The 23,011-nt window shown below is 40.9% G+C and overlaps 1 protein-coding gene across 1 annotated transcript in view; it reads left to right on the forward strand.

The window, feature by feature from the left end:
* Window positions 1-18,886, forward strand: part of Hsd17b3 (hydroxysteroid 17-beta dehydrogenase 3) — a 44,073-nt gene extending 25,187 nt beyond the window's left edge. The window contains exons 3-11 of the mRNA XM_090329049.1: window positions 1,155-1,230; window positions 2,971-3,078; window positions 3,905-3,972; window positions 6,176-6,211; window positions 9,500-9,534; window positions 10,652-10,733; window positions 11,146-11,211; window positions 15,832-15,981; window positions 18,296-18,886. Of these exons, the coding sequence (XP_090185175.1) occupies window positions 1,155-1,230; window positions 2,971-3,078; window positions 3,905-3,972; window positions 6,176-6,211; window positions 9,500-9,534; window positions 10,652-10,733; window positions 11,146-11,211; window positions 15,832-15,981; window positions 18,296-18,403 (729 nt within the window). The 3' untranslated portion in view covers window positions 18,404-18,886. The remainder of the gene's footprint in view (window positions 1-1,154; window positions 1,231-2,970; window positions 3,079-3,904; window positions 3,973-6,175; window positions 6,212-9,499; window positions 9,535-10,651; window positions 10,734-11,145; window positions 11,212-15,831; window positions 15,982-18,295) is intronic.
* The last annotated feature ends 4,125 nt before the right edge of the window (window positions 18,887-23,011 follow it).

Raw genomic sequence — 23,011 nt, forward strand, 5'->3', positions numbered from 1 at the left:
GGTTTTGGTGAAGAGTGATTATTTTGGGACATCTCCCTGGGTGATTCTGAGACCATGGCCTAAAGAGAGAATTAGTTGCTAGATTAAATCATGCATTCTTGTTCATCATTTCGTTTCTTATGTGTTTGTTATTTAAAGATTTTTTCTATTTAAAATTTTTTTCTTCATTAAAATCACAGCATATGAGTCAAGAGCCACTGACTCATGCCTATAATCCTAGTTACTTAGGAGGTGAGATCTGAGGATCACACTTCAAAGTCTGCCCAGGTAGGAAAGTCTGTGAGACTCTTATCTTCAATTAACTACCAAAAAGCCAGATGTGAAGGGGAGTCTCAAGTGGTAGAGCATTAGCCCTGAGCAAAAATATGATAAAGGAGAATGCCCTGACTCTAAGTTCAAGCACCAGTACTAGCTCAAAATAAATAGATAGGCCGGGTGTTTTGCCTAGTGCTAGAGTCCTTGCCTAGCATGCACGAAGACCAGATAGAATGACAGACAAATATCATAGCATCCTCTTTCCTTGGAAGAGCATGCAATCGACCCTGATGCTTAATGCATCTGTTTGCTGGGATCTTGGGATCCCTCAAGATTTCTTCGGATGCCAAAGTCATTGATACAAAATGGCATAGTGCTTTCTGCCCATTATCTGCTCTGATTCTCCAGTATATTTCAAAGCATATCCTGATTAGTTATGATACCTAGTACTGTGTAAATCTATTATATAGTTGGTACACTCTATCTTTTAGGAAATAGTGACAAGGGCAAGAGATCTGGGTTTTATTTTCTCTAACTCATCTTGAGTATTTTGAATTCCAGGACCCAGAAACCCTCCTACTTGGGCTGTAGTTTTTTTTTTTTTTAAGTGCTTTCAGGTTATGGGGCTGCTGGTTGTGGTTGGTGGGTCACACTTGTGATCCCAGCTATTCAGGAAGCAGAGGCAAACCCTGCCAAACAAGTGCCAGACCTTAACTGAACCATGAACTAAAAGGAAAAGGTTAGAGACATACTTAGATGATAGCAAGAGCAATTTCAAACCAGAGTGCCAAAAAAAGAAAAAAGAAAAAACTTGTGTGTGTGTTCTGAATGATTCACAGTAGGCCTCCCTTGTCTGCTCACCATCTTCCTGTGTTTGGTTTTCCCACCCCCACCCCTAGCTGGCAAAACATGGACTTAACATTGTGCTGATCAGCCGGACGCTGGGAAAACTACAAGCCATTGCCACAGAGATTGGTGAGTGATCCATGAATAACAGAAATGTGTGTGGAGCCCATCAGCTAAGTTTGCCTGCAAATCCCAAACTCTTCCCTGGATCTTGGGCTGCTGTCTCTTCCAAAGGGAGTCCAGTTACAAGGGTAAGACTTAAAATATAGACTCTGGATTCTGCATCCACTGAAGAGGGACAGGCATGAAAAAAGCCACTTAAAAAAAAAAATCTGGTGCCTTCACATTTAGAGTCATCCCTGCTCATCCAGAGACCCCTAGCTACTGGATAGCATCTGCATTCTCTCTAAAAGCAGGCTCTTCACATTCCTCTGTCTGTGCTCTGTTCCTTTCAGGAAGTTGAGAGACAGTGCTTACTGGTGGACATACTATTTTAAAGAAAGATTTAACCCAGGCCTGCCGTGTATGGTTGCAAAGGCTAGATACTATAAAACTCTATCATAATGTTGTGTCATGATCCTTTGCTTGGAAATGCTCTTAGTTAAGGTTGACTATATTAATTCTTTCAGAGTATTTGAAATGTAATAAGTATTCATTTAATAATTAATAAACTTTTCAACTCAAACAATTCTGAAGGCAGATTTGTTAAAACCGTGGCTGTCTTCCCTGCAGTCAGCCTTCTTTCTCTGGGAGCTGACTTAGGACAAGAGATGAGTCTGGGAGATGTAGGGCCCTGGAATCCACCCTGCAGAGGCTCGGCGCCCTTGAGAAGATGAATTCAGCTTTTGTTCTAAGTCTGGATATCAGGAGTCACTTTGATGAGGACCGAGACATTCTTGAGTGGCTTCCTTCTAATGCTAAAGTGTCCTATTTATCATCTGTTTGAAAAGCAAGCGGTATCTTAATTGGAAACACTCCTTACTCCCAAACTATATCTCGGGATTGTTCAATCCAGAAATATTAGTTCTAACTCCATTTCTAAAGCAGTTCACTAAGAAATTGAGGAACAGTTCCTGTAGCTTTTTGGTCTGCCTGAAAACTTCTGCACAGGCATGATAGCTCTGAACTGTGTAAAAAGCATACTGAACTTAGAGTGGGAAGAGGCTCTGGAGACCCTGGGACATGTTAGCTTCTCAAGCTATACTGTATATATAATGCTTAGCTGCTAGATGCGTAACAAGGATTGGTGTATCAATGTAGAACTGACCTGACATTTTGCATATCTAGCAAGTTTTTCAGACATGCAAATGCATGCTGTAAGAATAGAGGTTCCAACCCAGCGTGGTGGCTCACACCTGTAATCCTCGCTACTCAGGAGGCTGAGATCTAGGATAAAGGTTCAAAGCCAGGGCACAAAAGGACCTGAGACGCTTATCTCCAATTAACCTCTAGAAAATGGGAAGTGGGGCTGTGGCTCCAGGGGTAGGGTGGTAGTCTTGAGATGAAGAGCTCAGGAACAACACCCAGGCCCAGAGTTCAAGCCCCATGACCCACAAAACAAAACAAAACAAAAGAATAGTGGTTCCTGAGAACCATTGCATTAAGTCTATTTTAATGCATCTATTTGTCCTACAGTAACTCTTAAAAATTGTTAAAAAAATAGATCCTCTCTCTAAAATCTTTTATCATCTCTCTCATCATTTATCTAGGTGTTTTCTTTATTCTATTTTATGCACCAGTGGTTTTCTTGACTGTCTGCTTAGATAGTAGAGAAGCATCTGAGAAACCTCTTGGTGGTAGTAGTGGCAGGACAGGAGTTTTATATGTCTGTGGATTAAAAACAAATGTATTGTGTTGTCTTGAATGCAGAGTGGACTACAGGAAGCAAGGTGAAGATTATACAAGCAGACTTTACCAAAGATGACATCTATGAATATATTAAAGAAAAACTTGAAGGTTTAGAAATTGGCATTTTAGGTAAGTAGATTACAATATGCATAGTCGGTTGTAATGTATCAATGACCTAATTATCTTAGCAACACTTGATTAATCTCATGGTATCTTAGACTTAACTCAGTTGGGGGTGGGATAGAGCTGGTCCAGCCCTGGACTTGAACTCAAGGCCTGGGTGCTGTCCTTCAGCTTTTCTGCTCAAGTCTAACACTCCATCACTAGAGGCACAGTTCCATTTCTGGATTTTGGGTGGTTCGTTGGAGATAAACATCTCATGAACTTTCTACCAGTCTTAGGGCTTGAGCTCAGGGCTTGAGCACTGTTCTTGGGCTTTCTCAAAGCTAGAGCTCTACCGCTTGAGTCACAGCACCATTTCCAGCATTTTCTATGTATGTGGCACTGAGAAATCAAACCTGGGTCTTCGTGCATGCTAGGCAACAACTCTACCACTAGGCCAAACTCCTGGCCCTATTGGCCATACTTTTAAAAATATAATTCTATTGTTATGATTAAAGATGTTGTACAGAGGGGTTACCATTTCATAATGATTTCATTTCCCTTTATGGACAATGTCATTCCTTCCTTAGTGTATGGTGAATGCCATGATTGCATTTGATTACACCTCCTCCCTCCTATCTGCACCCCTCCCCTTTTTCCCAACTAAAAAGAAAACAAAGCAAAATCAAGTACCATCCCCAACTGACATGATTTTTTTCCACCCAAGTTCCTTCCGGTAATTAAATCATTATACAATGAACAACCTTGCCTATAAAGCTTTCTGTATATGCTTCTTTAGGAAAATTTCTAACCTGCCATTCTGATAAATTTTTATTTTGTCTCTTTCGGTCAGTCAACAATGTCGGGATGCTTCCAAGCCTTCTCCCAAGCTATTTCCTTAGCACCTCGGATGAAATCCAGGTGAGCCTGTGCTCTTCTGCATGTGATTTTCTTTCATCCAGATACTGGGCCCCAGGACTGGGGAAGAAGGAATGAGAAGCCCATCTTGCCAAAATTCTATGTTGTGTGGTGATTGTATCTTGAAAGCTCCCTTTGTTTTCACCTTAGTTCTTGATGCACAGTGAAGGGGACATCTTTTTGTGACCACCTCTTGGAAAAAGAAATATTTAGCCTTTTCTGCACTTCGAAATTGGCCTGTGCGTTGTCCTGTTATTTTGAAACTCCATACATTCTGCTTTATAAGAAGATAATTCCACCCAAACAAATTCATAGCTATGGTGAATACGGAAGCAAGCCAAGCTTTTGGCTTTGTCTGTCTTCCCATGAGATATGCTTTATTCATATTTCAGTGTGAGGGACATACAGTCATCTCTCAGAGTTCCAGAGAACCTAACCCCCTTGGATACTGAAATCCACAGGTGCTCAAATCCCTTATCTAAATGGTATAATATTTATATAGGTCCTACACATGCCCTCTGGATACTTTAAACCATCTCTAGATGACTTATAATTCCTCTCACAATGTGAAGACCTCATAAATAGCTGTTATATTGTATTGTTTAGGGAATAATGATATGAAAAAGCAAGTCGGTGTATGATCAGTATCTATACAATCTTTTGAACATTTGTGGTGATATTGGGGTTTGAACTCAAGACCTCATATTCAAGAGGATTGCTTACTCAGGCTGGTGCCCTAACCACTTGGACTGTGCCTCCAGCTCCTTTGTGAACATTTTTGGTTGACAGTTCATTGAATCTGAGGATGCAGAACATGTGACTATGCAAAGCTGAGATTGCACACAACACAGACTTGGTGCTCAGAGGTTTTGGAAATCTAATATGCTAGAGTAGGTTACATTTTAATGCATTTTACAGTTCTTGAAGACACTATTTATGGACTTTCCCCAGGATCCTAATTTTTGAAGTCATGGTGGTTATACCAGTCTAAACAGGCCATAATGCTGGTGAACCCTCAATTCTACAGGTGTGCCTATGGTTCTATTTAAATCCTAAATCTGCTGCCAGAACATTATACAACCTCCCCAGACTCTTCTTCTAACCCACATCTATCCCTGTGGTCTTTATTTTACACCCTGCTTCTGAAACAAGTTTGTGTCTCTCCTTCAGAAAATTCTGTAGTTGTTGTTTATCTTTATTCCTATGTTTGTGTTGATCTCCAGGTGTCTCTCTCTTTGCTTGGGTGATTCTAGTCTTTTCGTTGTTGCTGTTGGTCATGGGGCTTGAGCTCTGGGCCAGGGTGCTGTCCCTGACCTCTTCAGCTCAAGGATATCAATCTGCCACTTGAACCACAGTGCCACTTCCCATTTTTCTGGTAGCTAATTGGATATGAGTCTCACAGAAGACTTCAGTGCTCAGGCTGTCTTTGAACCACTATTCTCAGATCTCAGCCTCCTGAGTAGCTAGAATTACAGGTGTGAGCCACCAGCACTCTACTCTAGTCATTTCTTTATACTTGTTTCTAAACCAAGACCTCTATCTTGTATTAGTTAACGACTCACCTCTTCTATTCCCTATGCTATGGTCTCCTATACACTTATGAGCTAACTCTTTTTCCTCTTGCTGGAAAGTGACTTGACTTATGATGGGCTCTAACAATAAGCTCATCTAAAGTGGAAGAGAAATGGGTGTAATACACTTGAGCTCCAGAGCACAGTAGCTTAGGAACAGAGCACACTGTAGAGAACTGGTGATTTCTCTTAGGATCATGTGACTGGCTGAGAATCTCCAATTACCAGCATTGTAAGAGGTTGTGAGACAGCCTATCAATAACTGAAAAGACTCAAATTTCAGAATTTGAAGTCTGACTTCTACTGGGTACATATTATTTTTGTACTATTTTGAAGTTAAATCATCCTGCTTTGGGGACATCTATATCTCCTTTAATAAAACATATAACTGTATTCCTTCCCGAATCTTCAAGTAAACCTAAGTGGCTTGTATTAGTCATTCAGTGAATACCGGATCTTTCTCAATTTCAGCCCATGCTTACTGAATATCTCTTGGAGCGTAATGGTGTATAGGTGTATGGTGTATAAACAATGGAACTTCTCTCATTTCATGGTTCAACCCTGACATCGGCTCCAGGATTGTCCTGGAGGCGATTTCTCTAGGAATGAACTGATTCATGTCTTATTTATTGCAGAGTCTCATCCATTGTAACATCACCTCAGTAGTCAAGGTATGTCCTCAATATATATGAAATGTAGTACTTTCTGGGATCTGGGATCTGAGAAGCACCAGCCCCTTCTGCTGGAGAAAGAGAATTCTTTCACACACATTGAACTATTCCTCATCAAAAGACAATGTCCTGTCTATATTGGTTCTGTTTTCACTAAGAAGACTGGGATGGGTTCATTCTCTCTTGTACTGAAATCCTATTTTTACATTCAGTTTTGTTACATGTCAGAACATAATAGATCTGATGCTGAAATTATATCCTCAGGATATTATATGCTGAACAATAGACTCAGGATATTTTTTAAAGAAAAATGTTTCTTTAATTTTCATTCTCTTTGTAAAGAGAAGAAAGTTCCCTCTGGGAAAACATGACAAGAAGGCATGACTTGGACTTTTGGACTTTTGCTCTTCAATAAGTAGTTATTGAGCTGAAGCTCAAGGTCATTTGTTTCCTCCCTCTTTATTTTTGCTTTTGCTTTCTATTCTTTAGTTCTTTAGTCCCTTATGATCTGATCATAATTTAAATAAGGAATTCGACATTTTGAGACAGAAATACAGAGATTATGTGCAGATCAATTTTATTATGGTACAGTGTTATAATTGCTTTATTCATGGTTAATCTCTTACTATACCTTATTTATAAATTAGACTTTAACCATAGGCATGTACACATAAGAAACTCAAGCAGTATAGCAGTAGATTTAGTGTGAGGACCTTCTTTGGTTTTAGGCGTGCAGTGAGAGTCTTGGAGTGTAGCCCATAGATCAGTAGTGGTTGCTGAATTCTGTTCTCAGCACAGTTAGACAATCCAGGATTAATTATTTAATTTATCTAAACTAATGGGTGCAGAGTGATGGGCTGAATGGTGGCATCTTGAGTACCTTAAGTTCTCAGGTCCTCTGATTCTGTTCAGCAATCTACTCTTGAATAGCATGACTTCCTCGAAGCTATCTTGTCTTATTTGCATGAATAACACAAAAGGTGCTCTTGGACAAGTAATTTTACAAAATGGACACAGCATAATGCCACATGAGTTGTGTGTGTGTGTGTGTGTGTGTGTGTGTGTGTGTGTGTGTGGTGTATACCAGTCCTGGGTTTAAACTCAGGGCCTCTGCTGTCTCTGAGCTTTTATGCTCAAGGCCAGCACTTTACCATTTGAGCCACAGCTCCGAATCCAGCTTTTTGGTGGCTAACCGGAGACAGTAATCTCATGGACTTTCCTACCTGGCCTGGCTTCAAGCCACAATTCTCAGATCTTAGCCTCCTGAGTAGCTAGGATTACAGGCTTGAGCCTCCAGCTCCCAGCTAGATGTTTCTGTGTGAATGAAATGTTGCCATGTCCTCCAAGTGGTAGGGCCTGCTGGCTCTACCAAGGTACAACACTGGAGACTGAGCTGGGCTTTCAGCCTGTACTTGCTCCATAGCTAGGATCTATGCTGAATTCACAATTCACCACTGTACTGATGGTCAGTCTGGAAAGTCAGTTGAACCTCAGCAGTGAATAAAGTATTGACTCCTGACTTTAAGGAGGGGGAGAGAAGGGGCAGGTTTTGTTCCACTGGAGTAGCCATAGTGAATGACTTATTTCCCAGCACTAGTGGGGTGAGCAAAGAGGAGCTAATCTACTTCCCCTCAAATTATTTTCATGTGGATAAGTTGGGCTCACAATTATTTTTACTTTGGGTTGTTTTTATATAAGCATATTGGTATTTTATAGTTTCCTGCTCAGTTCTTATTGAATATACATTCTTTTTATGATGAGTAATAGATGGCTTTTAAAAACTTCCAGCTGGTGTAGTTTTGAGTTTTATGTGTTCAACTATTGTCTGCAGCCTTATCATTAAATATCTTTCATATTATTTTACACACTGAGTTTTCAGTCTTACACTGTTTGATCAGATGGGTTTCTCCAAATGGATTTGACAACCCTCTAATTCTTTCAACAGAGAAATGCTTTGATTTGTGTTTTTTTCTTAAGTTTTATTTATTGATGGACACTAAATTCCCTAAGTAACAAAGAAAAGACATTGAAGGTTTAGTTATGACTATGCCACTTTCTAATTAGTCGTGCTGGTTGGAAGCATGACTAATGTCACTTAATTACTTCAAAGATGCCATCTGGAAATAGTCACATCCTCTCATGTCAAGGGCAGAGATGGAAGATGAGAGCAAGAAGAAGGTGAAATAGGAAATCAAATGTTGAGACATTTGGCGTGGGGTCCCACCATATCCAGTGTTGGCTCTCTACTTAGGGTCATTTATCACAGATGGCTAGTGAGTTTTCATGGGAGACTTGAAGAACCAAGGGCAGAGGACAGACCACAGGATGTGGAGGAGACTCCTAATAGGAGTGGAATCAGGGAAGTATAAGAGGTGAAATCTCATCCTTCTTTCACCTCCATCAAAAGCTGATGTTTCAGAAGCAGTTTCTAGAGAGTTCTTCTGTTCCCCCCTGGAAACTCACCCTGGCCAATGGGTGGAGAGCAACAATAGGCTCTCCAGAAAAGCTGCTGTTCTACCCTAGACAGCATGGAGAACTGGGCAGAGGTGCCTGCTTATTCCTGATCTCCCTACTTCCTCTGCTCCTCTCCTTCCATTTGGTTCTTCTCCCTCTCAGTCCTGCTTCTAGGACAGCTTTGAGTCCAGTCAGTTATACTTTATAGAGCATCTTAATCTGTGCAACTGCCATCTTAAAATATGACCCTAGTAATCAATTAAAAATATCGTTGACTAGACCATTGTGCTGCAAAAGTGACTTGCGGCCTTCTGTCGGGAGGGATGGGAAGGCTATTCTCTGCCGTGTTATAATCCTAATGGATGGTTAATGGCCCCATGCTGTCTCCATAAACTGTGTCCTACACCATCAGGCTGTATATACCGATGATGCTGAATGCAGAGACATGTACAAAATGCTCAGAGCTTTTCATTAGGTCTGATGTCCCCATGTCTAGCTCATGCTGAGGTGTGTGGTGGCAGGCCTGCTTTTGCAGAATAGAATGCCCCAGGAATCATGGTATTTATTGATGCATCAATCAATAAATACGTAACTTCATTTCCCCAAGAAGACTCTAGTGGGAAGAGAGCAGAGGCCTCCCAGTAATATGCCATTTGTCTAGGTTATTTCCTATTGAGATCCAGTCAGATTTCTATGCTAAGAGTGACTCTGCTAATGAGCATCACCTCATCAAGTTCCCCTGAGAAGATTAAACTTCTCTAGTCTTCTCCCAAGGTCCCTGCTCATTGCTACTTAGTTTCTTACTCAAGATTTAACTTTGTCCTTCTTCTATAGATGACACAGATAATTCTGAAACACATGGAATCAAGGTAAGGCCTTGCTTTCACTAATGATAAAAGCTATAGGAGGGAAGACAAACATTCTGAACCAGGCCAATTCTTCAAATATGCTTGCAAATCTGAAGGTCAAAGGAGAACAGTTGGAGAGGAGAAGAGACTCATTATTTAAGCACACATTGGATTAAAAATATTAACTCATGTTGATCATAAAATGTAGTACCAAGGAATCGAACCCCGTCTTCTTGCATGCTAGACAAGCACTCTACCACTAGGCCAAACTCCCAGTCTCAGCTTTTTTTTTGCCAGTCCTGGGCCTTGAATTCAGGGCCTAAGCACTGTCCTGGGGCTTTCTCAAGGCTAGAGCTATACCACTTAAGTCACAGCACTACTTCCGGCTTTTTTCTACATATGTGGCACTGAGAAATCGAACCCAGGTCTTCGTGCATACTAGGCAATCACTCTACCATTAGGCCAAACTCCCAGCCCCAAATTTCAGCTTTTTTTTTTTTCAGAACGAATACTCCAATTTACTGGTTTAAAAAAAACCTCTTATCACTTTCCATGTGATAAGACCCATTTGGGAGCTGGTTTTTCTCAGGAGGTATTTATTACAACTGAGTAATTGTATTCTATTTTGCAATTCCTTCTCACAACCCCTCATGCATCTAACTAGGAAGGATTCAAGTTGCTGAATTTTTAAAAGACTACTAATGCCCTTAGAGACTTGTGAAAGGCACCTGATTAAGCACATGCTGGCTGTCAAATTCTATCCAGGATGGGATGCCATCGTGACATCTTTCCTATTGTGAGTCCAAAGGAGCCTGAAGTTCATGGGGTCCCCCGTAAGATGAATGGATCCCTTCATCTTCAAATCCTGTCTAAATGAGGTGGCTACCTGTATTTGGACAGGGAGATTTTTTTTTTCATAGCAGAGGCTCTGTTTCTAGTGTGACATCCCTGTCCAGAATCCTTCCGAACTTAAGGTTCGGAAGGTGTCTTAACACTTAGTGGAAGCAGAGCAGTTAGCAGCCATAGATGCCTGGAAAGGATGGTGTTTGACAGCATTTATATTGACCCTTCAGTTTCTTTCAAATCAAGGTGAGATTAAGCAGTGACTCAATGGGAGTGTTGTTTCTTTGCCTTTTAGGCAGAAAGGTCTCATCTTGAACATTTCTTCAGGGGTGGGCCTCCGCCCCTGGCCCCTCTACTCCTTATATTCAGCTTCCAAGGTGAGTGATAAGTCATGCACATTTCTCCCCCTATTACCTCTTTCTCTTCCTCAGCTTTATTAAAGTATAATTGACCAATGAAAGTGGCAAATAATTTACAGCATGATATTTTGATATAGTGTGGAATGCTTAAATCAAACTAGTTAACATACCCTTCAACCTTATACACTCACATTTGGTATGGTATGACATTAAGATCTTCTCTCTTAGCAACCTTAAAGGATGCAATGTATTATCATTAACTATAATCACTAAGACACACACAATAAATCTCCAGAACATTTCCATCCCGCATAACTGAAACTTTGTTTCCTTTGAAGCACATTTCCAAGCAGTACCAGCATCTCCTGGGTGCCCTTGAATGGAGGGAGATTGCAGTCTAGTACCTTAAGTGTTTCTGCTTTCATTGCAGGCTTTTGTGTGCACATTTTCTAAGGCTCTGCAGGCAGAATATAAAGCAAAGGGAATCATTATCCAGGTGAGGCAGACAGTTGGGATTCCTTGGGAATGGGAACTCGGGACCTCTAGGATCAGGGGGCCACTGCCCCCTGCAGGACTGGCCATGCATGTGCAGCTGGAGAAGAGGTGGACTGGGTGAAGCTCTGTGGGGTTCCTGTAGCTATACCACTCCTGCTGCTGCTCTGGGGATTAGAGGAGGGAATTGGGCAAGGATGTGGTTGATTAAAAATTCTGTGGATCCAGTGCTGCAACAGGACAGAAACTGGGGACTTGTCGAACCATCTTTTCCTTTTTGACCTAAGTACAAGAGATGGACATGTATGGTATGAATTGACGGAACAAAAGAAAACTGGGAGCTTGGGTCATATTGGAACTAAGGGAAAATAGGGGGAAGAGTCTTCCTTATGGGACTTTTGGTCTGTGATGGGCTCATGGAGACCTCCTCCACCTCAAAGTCTGGTTTGAGGGCTTATGGGAAACGGGAGGAGCCATCATAGAGACCCCTGCTCTTTGTAGGCTGACTAGTGTTATGGCCTGAAGTGCCAGTGATTTACATAATCTTGCTTTACCAACAGAATCCAGTGGTTTCTGAAACCCACAGAAGTGCTTTTATTTTATTTTATATTCTAGAAAGTGAGAGTACAACAAAATTGTATCTTAAAGATTATTGCTTTTCTCTTCAGAAGTTAGGGGAAGCCAAGCTGGCTCATGTCTGTACTCCTACTCAGGGAAGAGAGATCTGAGAGTCCAGGTTCAAAGTCAGCATAGGTGGGAATGTCAATGAGAGCTTTATCTCTAGCTTATCAAAAAGCTGGATGTGGAGACTGTGGCCCAAGTGGTAGTGCAGTAGCCCTGAGTAAAAAGCTCAGGGATAGCAGCCAGGCCCTGAGTTCAAGCTCTGGTACCAGCATGAAAAAAAATGCCCTGTGAGAGTATCTTAGGTGACTACCACTACAAACTAATCAGCTACAGGATAAAGCTCATTAATAGGCAGATGTGAACTGGTGTTAGGAATTTAGTCCAAAACATTGTTTCCCAGCCATAATGAGTAGCCTCTTCCTCCTCCACCTTTTCCTTCTGCTGCTTCTTCTCTTCCTCCTCCTCCTCCTCTGCATCTCCATCATCCTCCTCTGCATCTTCATCCTCCTTCTCCTCCTCCTCTTCCTCCTTTACTTCCTCCTCTTATTTCTTCTGGTGCTGGTGGCAGAATTTGGACACTGGGCCTGGGGGCCTTGTACTTCACTTTTTCACTTATGGTGTACTGAATCACTCGAGCCACGCCTCCAATCTGGCATTTTGCTAGCTACTTGGAAGACAGAATCTTAAGACTTTTTTTTCCCCAAACTGGCTTCAATCTGGGATTCTCAGATCTCAGACTCCTGAATTGGAAGGATAACAGGTATGAGCCATCAACATCTGTCAGGGAGTGATTTTTCTTCCTGCTTCATCTATCTTACAGAGGTCTGTTTTTCTTCCTGTGGGGGCTATCTATTCTTTAGCTCCCAGAAGTTGGGACTTCTCTTTTGTAACTGCTACTTGGTTCATGCTAATTTTGCTGCAGTTGAAAGAAAGCAAAGAAAAAGAAAGCAAACGAAAATCTCTGAAGCTTAAATCAACAAAGTATAATTTTGTATGCTTAAAATGAACTGGAAAAAACACAAGAGCTTGGGGTTGGAAGTATTGGTAGGGTGCTAGCCAATTGGTTCCCTGGTTTGAAAGCATCAGGTATCAAGTTTGAGTCCCTGTCTCTTGACAAAAAAGAAAAGACCTCATCTATTGATTACAGACCCCATCTGATGGACAGATGCCATCTTGAACACTATCAGTGGAGATACTAGATTTTTTTTTTTTAAGTATCTGGAGTTTGACAGAATTTCAAGATGCCAATCAATCTCTGGCCAAGAAATGATACATGGTTCTTCTGTACCTATCTCATTGGCTAGATCTGGTCACATGGTCCCATTTCACACAGGATCAGGAAGTTGCAATTGTTATCATGTACTGGAAAAAGAAAGAACTAGAATGTTTTGGTGTTCTAAATCTAAATGGCTACCTTAGGCACTTGTATCCTGACCATCGAATACTCTGGTCCATCTTCATCATTGTGGGCCAAAAAACCAGGTGACTGCCTAGGAAGTGGGTACAAGGAAGCCACCGGCTCAGGGGGAGATGAAGAAGAATAAAGAGTCTTCCCTGAAACAGAGGTCTCAGAATTGTATGAAAAGTGAAATGACCTTGACCTTTGAAAACCCATTTATCTTCTATAAACATATGTATAGTGATCAACAAATAATGAAAAATGAATAAGGATGTATAAGTCACAGGCCTGGGTTTGAATTTCATCTCAGATCCACCACTTGTCATCTAAGTAATCTGGATGACAACTGGCTTAAACTCCCTGAGCTTCAGTTTCCCCATCCATAAAGTGAGTTTAGTTACTTCCCTCCATCTTAGGATGAACATGGAGACAATAATGATTAAATATACAACTTTAAACAGCATTTATTGAGGTCCTATTCTATACAGAAACTTATTTTTATCAAAATTCGTAGGTAGGTGTCTAAATATGTATTTTATTTCCCTCTCTGAAACGGAGTTGAGAATTCTGTCCAAGATTAACTCTTGGAGATCCTTTGAGGCAAGGAGGATGATGTACTAGGCAAATCATATGGTATTAGTTTCTATAATAACCAGGTCATTTACATTAATTGACTTATGAGTCATAAGTCATAATTGGATTTCACTATAAAACAGTGGCATTTCCAATGTGATGTGGAGATAAATAAAAGTAAGAAAACTAGCATGGAACATTTCTTAAAGACGCCTAAGTCTCTGTATCTGAGAATAAATTAATAAAATTTTCCATTAGGATCTCAGTGCATGAATCAAGTGATAAAGTGCCAGTCAAGAGCAAGGACCTGAGCTCAAACCCCAGTGCCACCCAAGTTAAAGCAGAACAGAAGAACATTATGGTTAGCCATAGACAGAAGCAAAGTGGTTTTTGTTTTTGTTTTTTGTTTATTTTGTCTTGCCTTTTTTGTTTGTTTCTTTGGTCTAGGGCAGTACTGGAATTAGAAACCAGGGCCTTACACTTGCTCAGCTTTCTTGGTCACTGAGCTTTCTTGTTCATGGATAGTGTTCTATAGCATGTGAATTAGGCCTGTACTCCCAATCATGTTTTATTTAAATTTAAATTTTGTTTTATTTGTGCTGCTAGAAATTGTGCATGCCTGGCAAATACTTTCCTCTAAGTTATATACCCTGGTCCTGTTACACACTCTTTCTGTCTCTCTGTCTCTCTGTCTCTATCTCTTTCTCTCTGTAGCCCTGGTGACTTGAACTCAAGGCTTCATGTTTGCTAGACAAGCTTGCTACCACTTAAGTCACATTCCTGTGCCATTGTTGACAGAGCACAGTGTGTAGTTGTTTATTTTTCTTCTCCGTACAGGAAAAATGATATATGAGTACCTGACAAGATATGAACGTGGAAGGCCAAAGTGCTTTAGGTTGCTCCAACTTTGTTTATGAGGTTTAGAAATAAAATTATGAGATGGGGTTGCCAGATTAATCAGGTACAGCTAGTTAAACACACACACACACACACACACACACACACACACACACACACACCTGTGTGCTTGCATATTTATTTATTTATTTACCAGGCCTAGACTTGAACTTTTGGCTAGGGAGCTATTGCTGAGCTTCTTTTGCTCAAGGTTAGCACTGTAAAACTTGAGCCACAGGACCACTTCCAGCTTTTTCTGAGTAGTTTATTGGAGTTAAGAGACTCACAAACTTTTCTGCCTGGGCTGGCTTTGAACCCTGATCCTCAGATCTCATCCTCCTTAGTAGCTAGCAGTCACTGGCACCAGACAAGTTATGCTTTTAAGATTAATACAAATAATTTGTTTGTTTTTGAGACAGAGTTATTTTATATAGTAAGGTTAGCCTAGAACTCATGATCCCCCTGTAACTGCCTCTGAATGATAAGATTACAGGCATGTACCACTATGCCTAGCTAGACAATATTTTAGCATAAGTCCATTCTACATAATAGTTGAGATATAATTATGCCATCAAATTTTTTATCTGAACTTGGGCTGTAACTGGCACATTATATTTTTTTATTTGCCAAGTCTCTCAGTCCCATAGAGAGCTTAGAGGAGCATTTGAGCAACCTGTGTTTGGTTAAGGCCTTGTCTTGAGAAAGCAAATCAGTTCAGTTCCTTGTATCAGCTAGGATTTCAAAACTTTTTACAGGAAGCGAGGAGTTTGGAAATGATGGTTGGGAAAACAAGAATTAATTCTCAGTCTTTTGGAGGTAGAGTCTTTTTAATTTAAATTTCCCCTTTATTATTTTCCTCCTTTTAAAATGTTTCCCTTTTATATGCCAGTAGTGGAACTTGGAATTAGGGCCTTGCGAGCTCACTTGGCTTTTTCTCTCAAGGCTGGTGCACATCCTCACTTCCAGCATTTCATTAGTTAATTGAAGATAAGACTCTCACAGACTTCTTTTCTTTATAATAACCAGGCTGGATTCAAATAGAGATCCTTACACAGTGGCCTCCAAAGTTGCTAGCATTACATGTGTGCTCCACCAAAGTGCAGCTTCCGTAACCTTGATTTCAAATTGTAGGTCCTGACTCCATTTGCAGTTTCAACCCCGATGACAAAGCATCTCAACACCAACGCCATAACCAAGAGTGCTGATGACTTCGTGAAAGAATCACTGGATTATGTCGCAACTGGAGATGAAACCTGTGGCTGCCTTGTGCATGAGATCTTGGTAATCAAGAACTTCTTTTCTTAAAGCATGGCTGAGAGGGCGGGCACTGGGCAGCTCTGGCAGAGTTTGGCTGGCTCTTCTTGCGAGTGGATGACCCAGTGAATTGAGGTGAGCTTTAGTTCTGTGTAATAGCCTGGAGAGAACCCTAAAACTCCCCTATGGCCTCATTTCTCCCTGAGAACAGAAGGTGGCTTCTAGAAGCTCTTGAATAGGAAAGACCAGTATACCTGGGTGCTGTCTTCCTTGGCTGTCTGTGCTAGTAAACGTTTAACTACCAGGCATCCAGGGTATCTAAGTCAGTTTTTCCACTACCGCAACAAAATATCTGAGATAAACAACTGTATAGAGGAAAGATTAATTTTTGTCTTAACCTTTCAAAGGTTTCATTCCACAGTGGACTGGCTTCATTGGTTGGGGGCCAAAGGTGAGGCAGGGCTTCATGACAGGGAATATGAGTTGGAGCAAAGCTGCTTACCTGTTGCTAGCTAGGAAGCCAAGAAAGAGCATGGGTCTGGATACAAGACATACTCCTTCAAACATATACCTCAAGACCCATTTCCTTCAACTAGATCCAGTCTCCTAGCAACCCCTTCAGCAATGATTTCATTAAGCCTCATGATCTAATCACACTGCTAACCAGAAACCAAGTCTCCAGCCCATGAGGCTTTGGGGAAGACAGTCTAAATCCCAACCATAGCACAGAGGAAAAAAAGAACACGACCACTTTGTGTTGTTTCTTGGTGCAAATGCAGCCCTTAGGGCTTATTTTAGCCACCAAGATGTTGTCACTGCCCATAAATAGAAGAGGGGCTGATAGCCAGTTTTTGTGACCAAGCACCAACTACATAAATCTAGTACATACATCTTAAATTCTATCAAATATGGAATTACAGTCAAGGACATATGATATATGAAGGGTGTGTGTGTGTGTGTGTGTGTGTGTGTGTGTGTATGTATGTACTAGGTTGGAACTCAGAGCCTCAAGTTTGCATAGTAAGCTTGAACCATTTGAACTTATTTTTCTTTACTTCTTTCCCTTCCTTCTCTCTCCCACCCTCCCTCCTTCCCTTCTTCCTTCTTTTTTTTCCATAGAGCAATAGCTTTATTATGAACTTGACTGTGCAATGGTATTGATGCTGCTGAACTCAGCATCTCCAGGGCAGAAAACACATAAACTTTTGGTATATGGAGCTGTGGAGGTGGTGTCACAGCTTGTCCATCTTTAGGATTAGCTATTCAGAAGGTGCCATGTCCCCTTTAACTTCCCAACAGTTGTGTGATTGTGCTCCTCTAGGATGCTATTTTAAATGGAATCAATCGCATCCATGAAATGTGTTCTTGAGAACAGTCGTCAGCCAGGAGGACTGTTCCTATGTGATCCAACTCCTTACATCCAATGAGCACTTTGTTTGGACATTTTTTTCTCTTTAGATTTTTTTTTTAGTAACAAATTTGAATCTTGTCAGGTAGATAGATGGGAAGAGCAGGCTAGGAGGAAGAAATGGCTTTCTACTTGGCCACATTCACCCTCATTCACCTTCTACATTTGGTACCTTCTCCCTCCCACTGGAACCTGCCTCCCAAACATCCTGTTTTACTTTCCTGACATTCATCTTTTAGTATCAGTTGCACAAAGTTTTAACCATCATATTTCATACGTGCATGTATAATGTTTTAATCAGATTAAATGATCCTTCTAGTTCATACTTGTAATCATAGCTACTCAGGAAGCTTAGATATGAAGATTGTGGTTCAAAGCCAGCACAGGCAGGAATGTCTATAAGATTCTTATCTCCAGTTAATCACTAAAAAGCTAGAAATAGAGCCATGGCTTTAGCCTGGATTGAAAAAGCTCAGAAAGTTCAGGGGCAGTGCCCAGGCCCTGAGTTTAAGCCCTAGGACCAGCACACATGCATATGTGTGCACGTGTGTACACACACTTACACCCCTCTATTGTTTTCTCTTTCCTTACACAATAATCATACATAGTAAATCTTAATCATTTGCCATAATTCTCTTTCCCTTTCTCTTGTCCCCAAATAGTCTCAAGTTATAATTATTTTCTATTTATATATATGTTATCTATCTATCTATCTATCTATCTCATCTATAGATAGAGGTCAAGGTTCCACAAATGAATGAAAATGTGATATTTGGCTTACTGAACTTGACTTATCTCACTCAATATGATCTCCTACTCCACCCATTTTATAAGAAAGACAGTTCCTAAAGACAGACTATACACTGATGTGTTTGAGTTGCAGTTCCTTTGCGAGGCTTTTCTCATCCACACTTGTGTTTTTATCTGTTGAAGGCATGTCTCCTGAACCTGATTCCATCCTGGGCTTTCTACAGCAGTACCTTCCAGAAGATGCTTCTGACACACTACACACAGTACCTGAAGAAAAACACCCACAGCTAGTTGGCATAGATAGTGCAGCATGGAACCCACCCTTCTCTTTGTGAAGACTCTAGTGGTTGATAGAACTGGCCAACGCTGGACAAGACCTGTGTCACCAACACAGGACTTCAAATACACATTGTTTTCCACTTTCCTCAAGTCTAGAGATTTTTCTAAAGAGCTGTTATGAAAAAAATGGTGTTAGGAAAGGGGGTTTAGAGGCACCATGCAAGAGGGGAGGAGGGTACCTGGGGATAGCATATGAAGAATTCCTATAGTTGTAGGCTTATTAAATAAATGTGCTGAGAAGAAACCTCTGATTCTTGGAATATTGAGAATAATCATACATGGTTGGTTTCTTTTATAGTCGTGGGTAATAGTCATAAGTGAAATGACTGTCTGAGCTTGCCAAGGCATCAGTAGTTCTAAAGCATGTACTGGTTCTCAAACAGGGTTCCTCAGAGATCCAGGAAACTGGATAGAGGAAAGCATGAAGATAACAGCAGTGTGGGGCCCGTTAGTGCCTCCTTTATATCAATAAATGTAGCATCAGCTTTATTTCACTTATACTCGTGGCTTTATTTAAGACTGTAAAGACATAGAAGAATCTGTGGTAATTGCTGATAACTGTAGAAATAAGACTTTGCAAATCTGTAAGTCTTGGGTTATTGGGGACACGTCTTAGGACTAGAACCATCTGAAGGTGGGGTACTTTTGAGGGGATTGTTGGCTGGGACACCTGGTGTGGCTGATAGATGGAGCAGCTGAATGTTGCCTCTCCCAGTAGCTGGTTGGACTTCCCCAAGGCATGGTGGCTGGGCTCCATGGATAAGCACCTCAGAGAAAATCAGAGACTTTATTACTTAGCCTTAAAAGTAACATCACTTCTTGTCCAAGCCCTTAATGTTCAATGGGACACAAAACTGACTTCTAAAGAGTGTCAAAAGTATAGTAAGAGATATTTTCCTGGCTCTTTGGAACGTATAATATTCCACACTAATCTAAATACAATCATTTGTCCTAGTATTTGTCAGTTATGATGGGTTACATGGCTTTTCTACATAATTGAGTTACTTTGACCAAGGAACTCAAAAAGGGTGGACATTGAGTTTCTGGTGAGCAGATCAAACCTGATAAAGTTGCTTTTGAGAAAGGATTTCCGCACCTAACAGCTTAGGTAAAAAAAAAAAAAGTGCTTTCGTTTATATAGCTGGGGCGTAGTTCTGCTTATGTGGCCCATGAGTTTTATTTCCTTCTCAGCTGACTTGAGTGCTGGTCCAAGTGGCTTCTTGATAGTCTCTAAAGTAAGAGGGAATTTCTTCATAGTCCTAGTCTTCAATTCTCTGCAAGCTCATATGATGAAGTCTTGGTCCTCAGCCGAGGGGGGGTTGGAAGGGAAGGATATCTTTAGGAGGTGAGAGGCTTTAGGGGGACCTTTAGAAGATGAGGAGGTTGGAGGAAGAACTTCATTAGAGTTGAGTCCCCCCCACCTTGACTATCATCTTTGCTTCACTACAAGTTTCCCTCCACAGCACAGACTCAAAAGCAATATGCTAGTTGGCCATCGATGGAAAGCACTGAAAACCAAACCAAATCTTTTCTCCCTTTGAGCATTTGTAATAGCCATAGAAAACTGAGTGAAATAATAGTAGAGACCCTCAAGATCTTGGTTTGGCTTAAATTTTCTTTTTAATTTTTTTTCAGGTCTTGGGGCTTGAACTCCAAGTTGGGGTACTATCCCTGAGGTCCTTTTGCTCAAAACTAGTGCTCTACTACTTGAGCCACAAAACCATATCTGGACTTTTCCGCATAGTTGATTGGAAATAAGAGCCTCACAGGCTGGTTTTGAACTGAGACCCACCCTCAGAACTCATCTTGACTTAGCTTAAAAATCTTTCTAGTATCATCCTTGATACTAGGTAATGGCTAACATTTGTTGAACTTCAGTCATAGTTGGGAACTGTACAAAACCTCATAATTTAAGAAGTATCTTTATTATTACTTCCTTCATTTTGCAGATGAGAGGATGAATGACAGAAATATTCATAATTTGTGAAGCTTCATCTAGCCAGTGTGAGCAAACCTGGATTTTGGATCTAGATTATCTTCTTTACATGTAATTAGGCTAAAACATAACAGGAGGGCTCTACTGGAGCTATTGAGAGTAATGGTAAGAAATGAACACTGTACTCCTATAATGATTTGGAGAAGTGTCCCCCAAGCCTGTATGCTAAAAGCCTAGTCTCCAGCCTGTGGCAATATTGGGAAATGGTAAAGAGGTAGGTCTAATGGGAGGAAGTTAGGTCATTGGGTACATGCCCTTGAAGAGGATTGTGGAATGCTGGCGGCGTTTCCTCTCTGTCTTGTCTTGTTGTTGGCCATGAGGTGAGCAGCTTCCTCAACTCTCTGGATATGATGGTTCTCCACAGGCTAAAAGCAATGGGCTGATCAATCTGACCTCTAAAATGGTTACCAACATCAACCTTCCCTTCTTACAAGTTGATTCAGGTATTTTGTAATAGCGACAGAAGACTGAGTAACACAATGAACTCGATATTCTTTATTTTGACATAGCATGGAGACAAAGAGAGGAATCAGGCTTCTATAGCCAGGCCCACACGTCTGGATTTCAATACTAATGGCTTTCCAAATTTGTCATGGTCTGGGAATCATTCAGAACAGGGAGGTCTGCCAAATTGTTCTGACCTTTAGGTCTGTGGAAGAGTATTGGGCTCTTTGTTTCTCACCCGACTCTGTTATATCTATAGAGCCCTTGGGATCGTGGTGAACAAAATCAGAAGCTTGCCACCATGATCAAGAGTTCACCATCTTTCCAGCCTTCCATCTGTGCTCCCTTCTCCAGATGCCAAAGGCTGGAGAGCCCTTTGGACAACACAAGGAGCAAGAGAATGAGGTGATTATGGACTGCTGCTCAGAAAAACACTGGCAGCTATTACTGGGCCAGCTCCCTGGAGTGTGATCTCCTTCTTGATCCTATGAATGGAAACCAGAGGGTCCCACTTCAAAGACATCTGAAGCCAGAGAAAGCCAAAGATGGTCATGCTGGGGCCAGTATGATTTTAATCAGGCTTCTCTGTTTCTGAGGCCAGACTGTCCTCACTGTAGCTTCACCCTGGGTATGTTGAGCCAGGCTCATGACTGCCCTCTAAGGGTCTAAAAAGAAGTTTCAATTATCTGCAATTTTAGGACAGAAAGCAAGTTGTGAAACAAATTCTTCATTTTGTTTTTATTTTTCAGTGGTACTGAGGTTTTGTACTAAGGTCATCACACTCAGGCACTTCACCACCTGAAACACATCTCCATTGTTGTTTTAGTTATTTTCTCGGATAGGATCTTGTGTTTTTGTCCTTGCTGACCTTGGACCTCGCTCCTCCTCTCTGTGCTTTCCACAGAACTGGGATTATAACACAGAATCACCACACTTGGTCTGTTTTTGAGATAATGCCTTAATAACTGATTTAAAACCCAGGTTGGTCTCAAACTGCAATCTTCTTATATCTACCTGCCATGTAGCTGGAATTCTGGGGATTTGCCACCATAGCTAGCCTTTATTTGATTTTTGAAGTCGTGTGTGTGTGTGTGTGTGTGTGTGTGTGTGTGTTATGTGGCTCATAACAACTAAGGAGAGAAGAGAGAAGGATCTGTCTCTATGTTACAGAAGGCTTGACCCTATTTGAGCCTTGCCCAAACCAGCAGTAAAGGAGAACATTTGACTTTCGTCAAATGTATCTTACCATTCTCAAACCATCTCTTAGAATCTAAATCTCAGATAAGTTTTGAAAACAAACTTTTAAAAAATCTTGAAAACATAATAGTCCTCATAATAAATAGGTATGCAGTATAGGAATGATAGAAAAGAGAGGAGACGTCACAGTTGTCACATTTAGACATTCTTGGTTCTCACAACTTGAAGAAGGCGAATGCTACTGCCATCTCTCAGAGGTAGAAATCAGGGATGATCTTAAATACCCTACAATGTGCTACCCTTCACAGAGAATGACCAAATAGAAACAATGTTATCTCATTTGCAGTGAGGGCACCTGTCTCAATTTGTCCTTGTTTTCTCCATCCATTCTTGGTTTTAGACTTCTACTAAATCTTCCGTAGTTTAAATGACTAATCATTGTAGCCGGTTCTCCCTCTCCTTTCGTAGTACTGGAGATTCAACTTGGGGCTTTGCACTTGCTGGCAGGAGCTCTGCTACCAGAACCACACCTCTGATCTTTTTATCTTTAGTTATTTCAGGCAGTGTCATGTGTTTTGACCTATGATCAGTCTCAGACTGCAGTCCTCTTATCTGCAACCTCTAGTGTGGCTGGAATGCTAGGAACATACTGGTGTGTTCAGATTATTAAATGAGGTGAAATTTGCTATTATTTTTTTGCCCTTGCTCATCTTGAAACCTGATCCTTCCTATCTGGAATTACAGGTATAATCCACAGCATCTGCCTTAAGCATTGTATTTTAAAACATCTATCCTCAATTTTCTCACATATGTACTTGCCAAAGTTTACTGCATATTACTTCTTAATAGACCTGGAGCAGGTTAGAAAAAATCAACTAGTGAGTAACTCAGTGACTACTATTTTATTTTTATGTATTTATTTA

Source organism: Megascapheus bottae, chromosome 3, assembly GCF_031878675.1.
Source record: "Megascapheus bottae isolate mThoBot1 chromosome 3, mThoBot2.hap1, whole genome shotgun sequence".
In the NCBI taxonomy this organism is placed as follows: domain Eukaryota; kingdom Metazoa; phylum Chordata; class Mammalia; order Rodentia; family Geomyidae; genus Megascapheus; species Megascapheus bottae.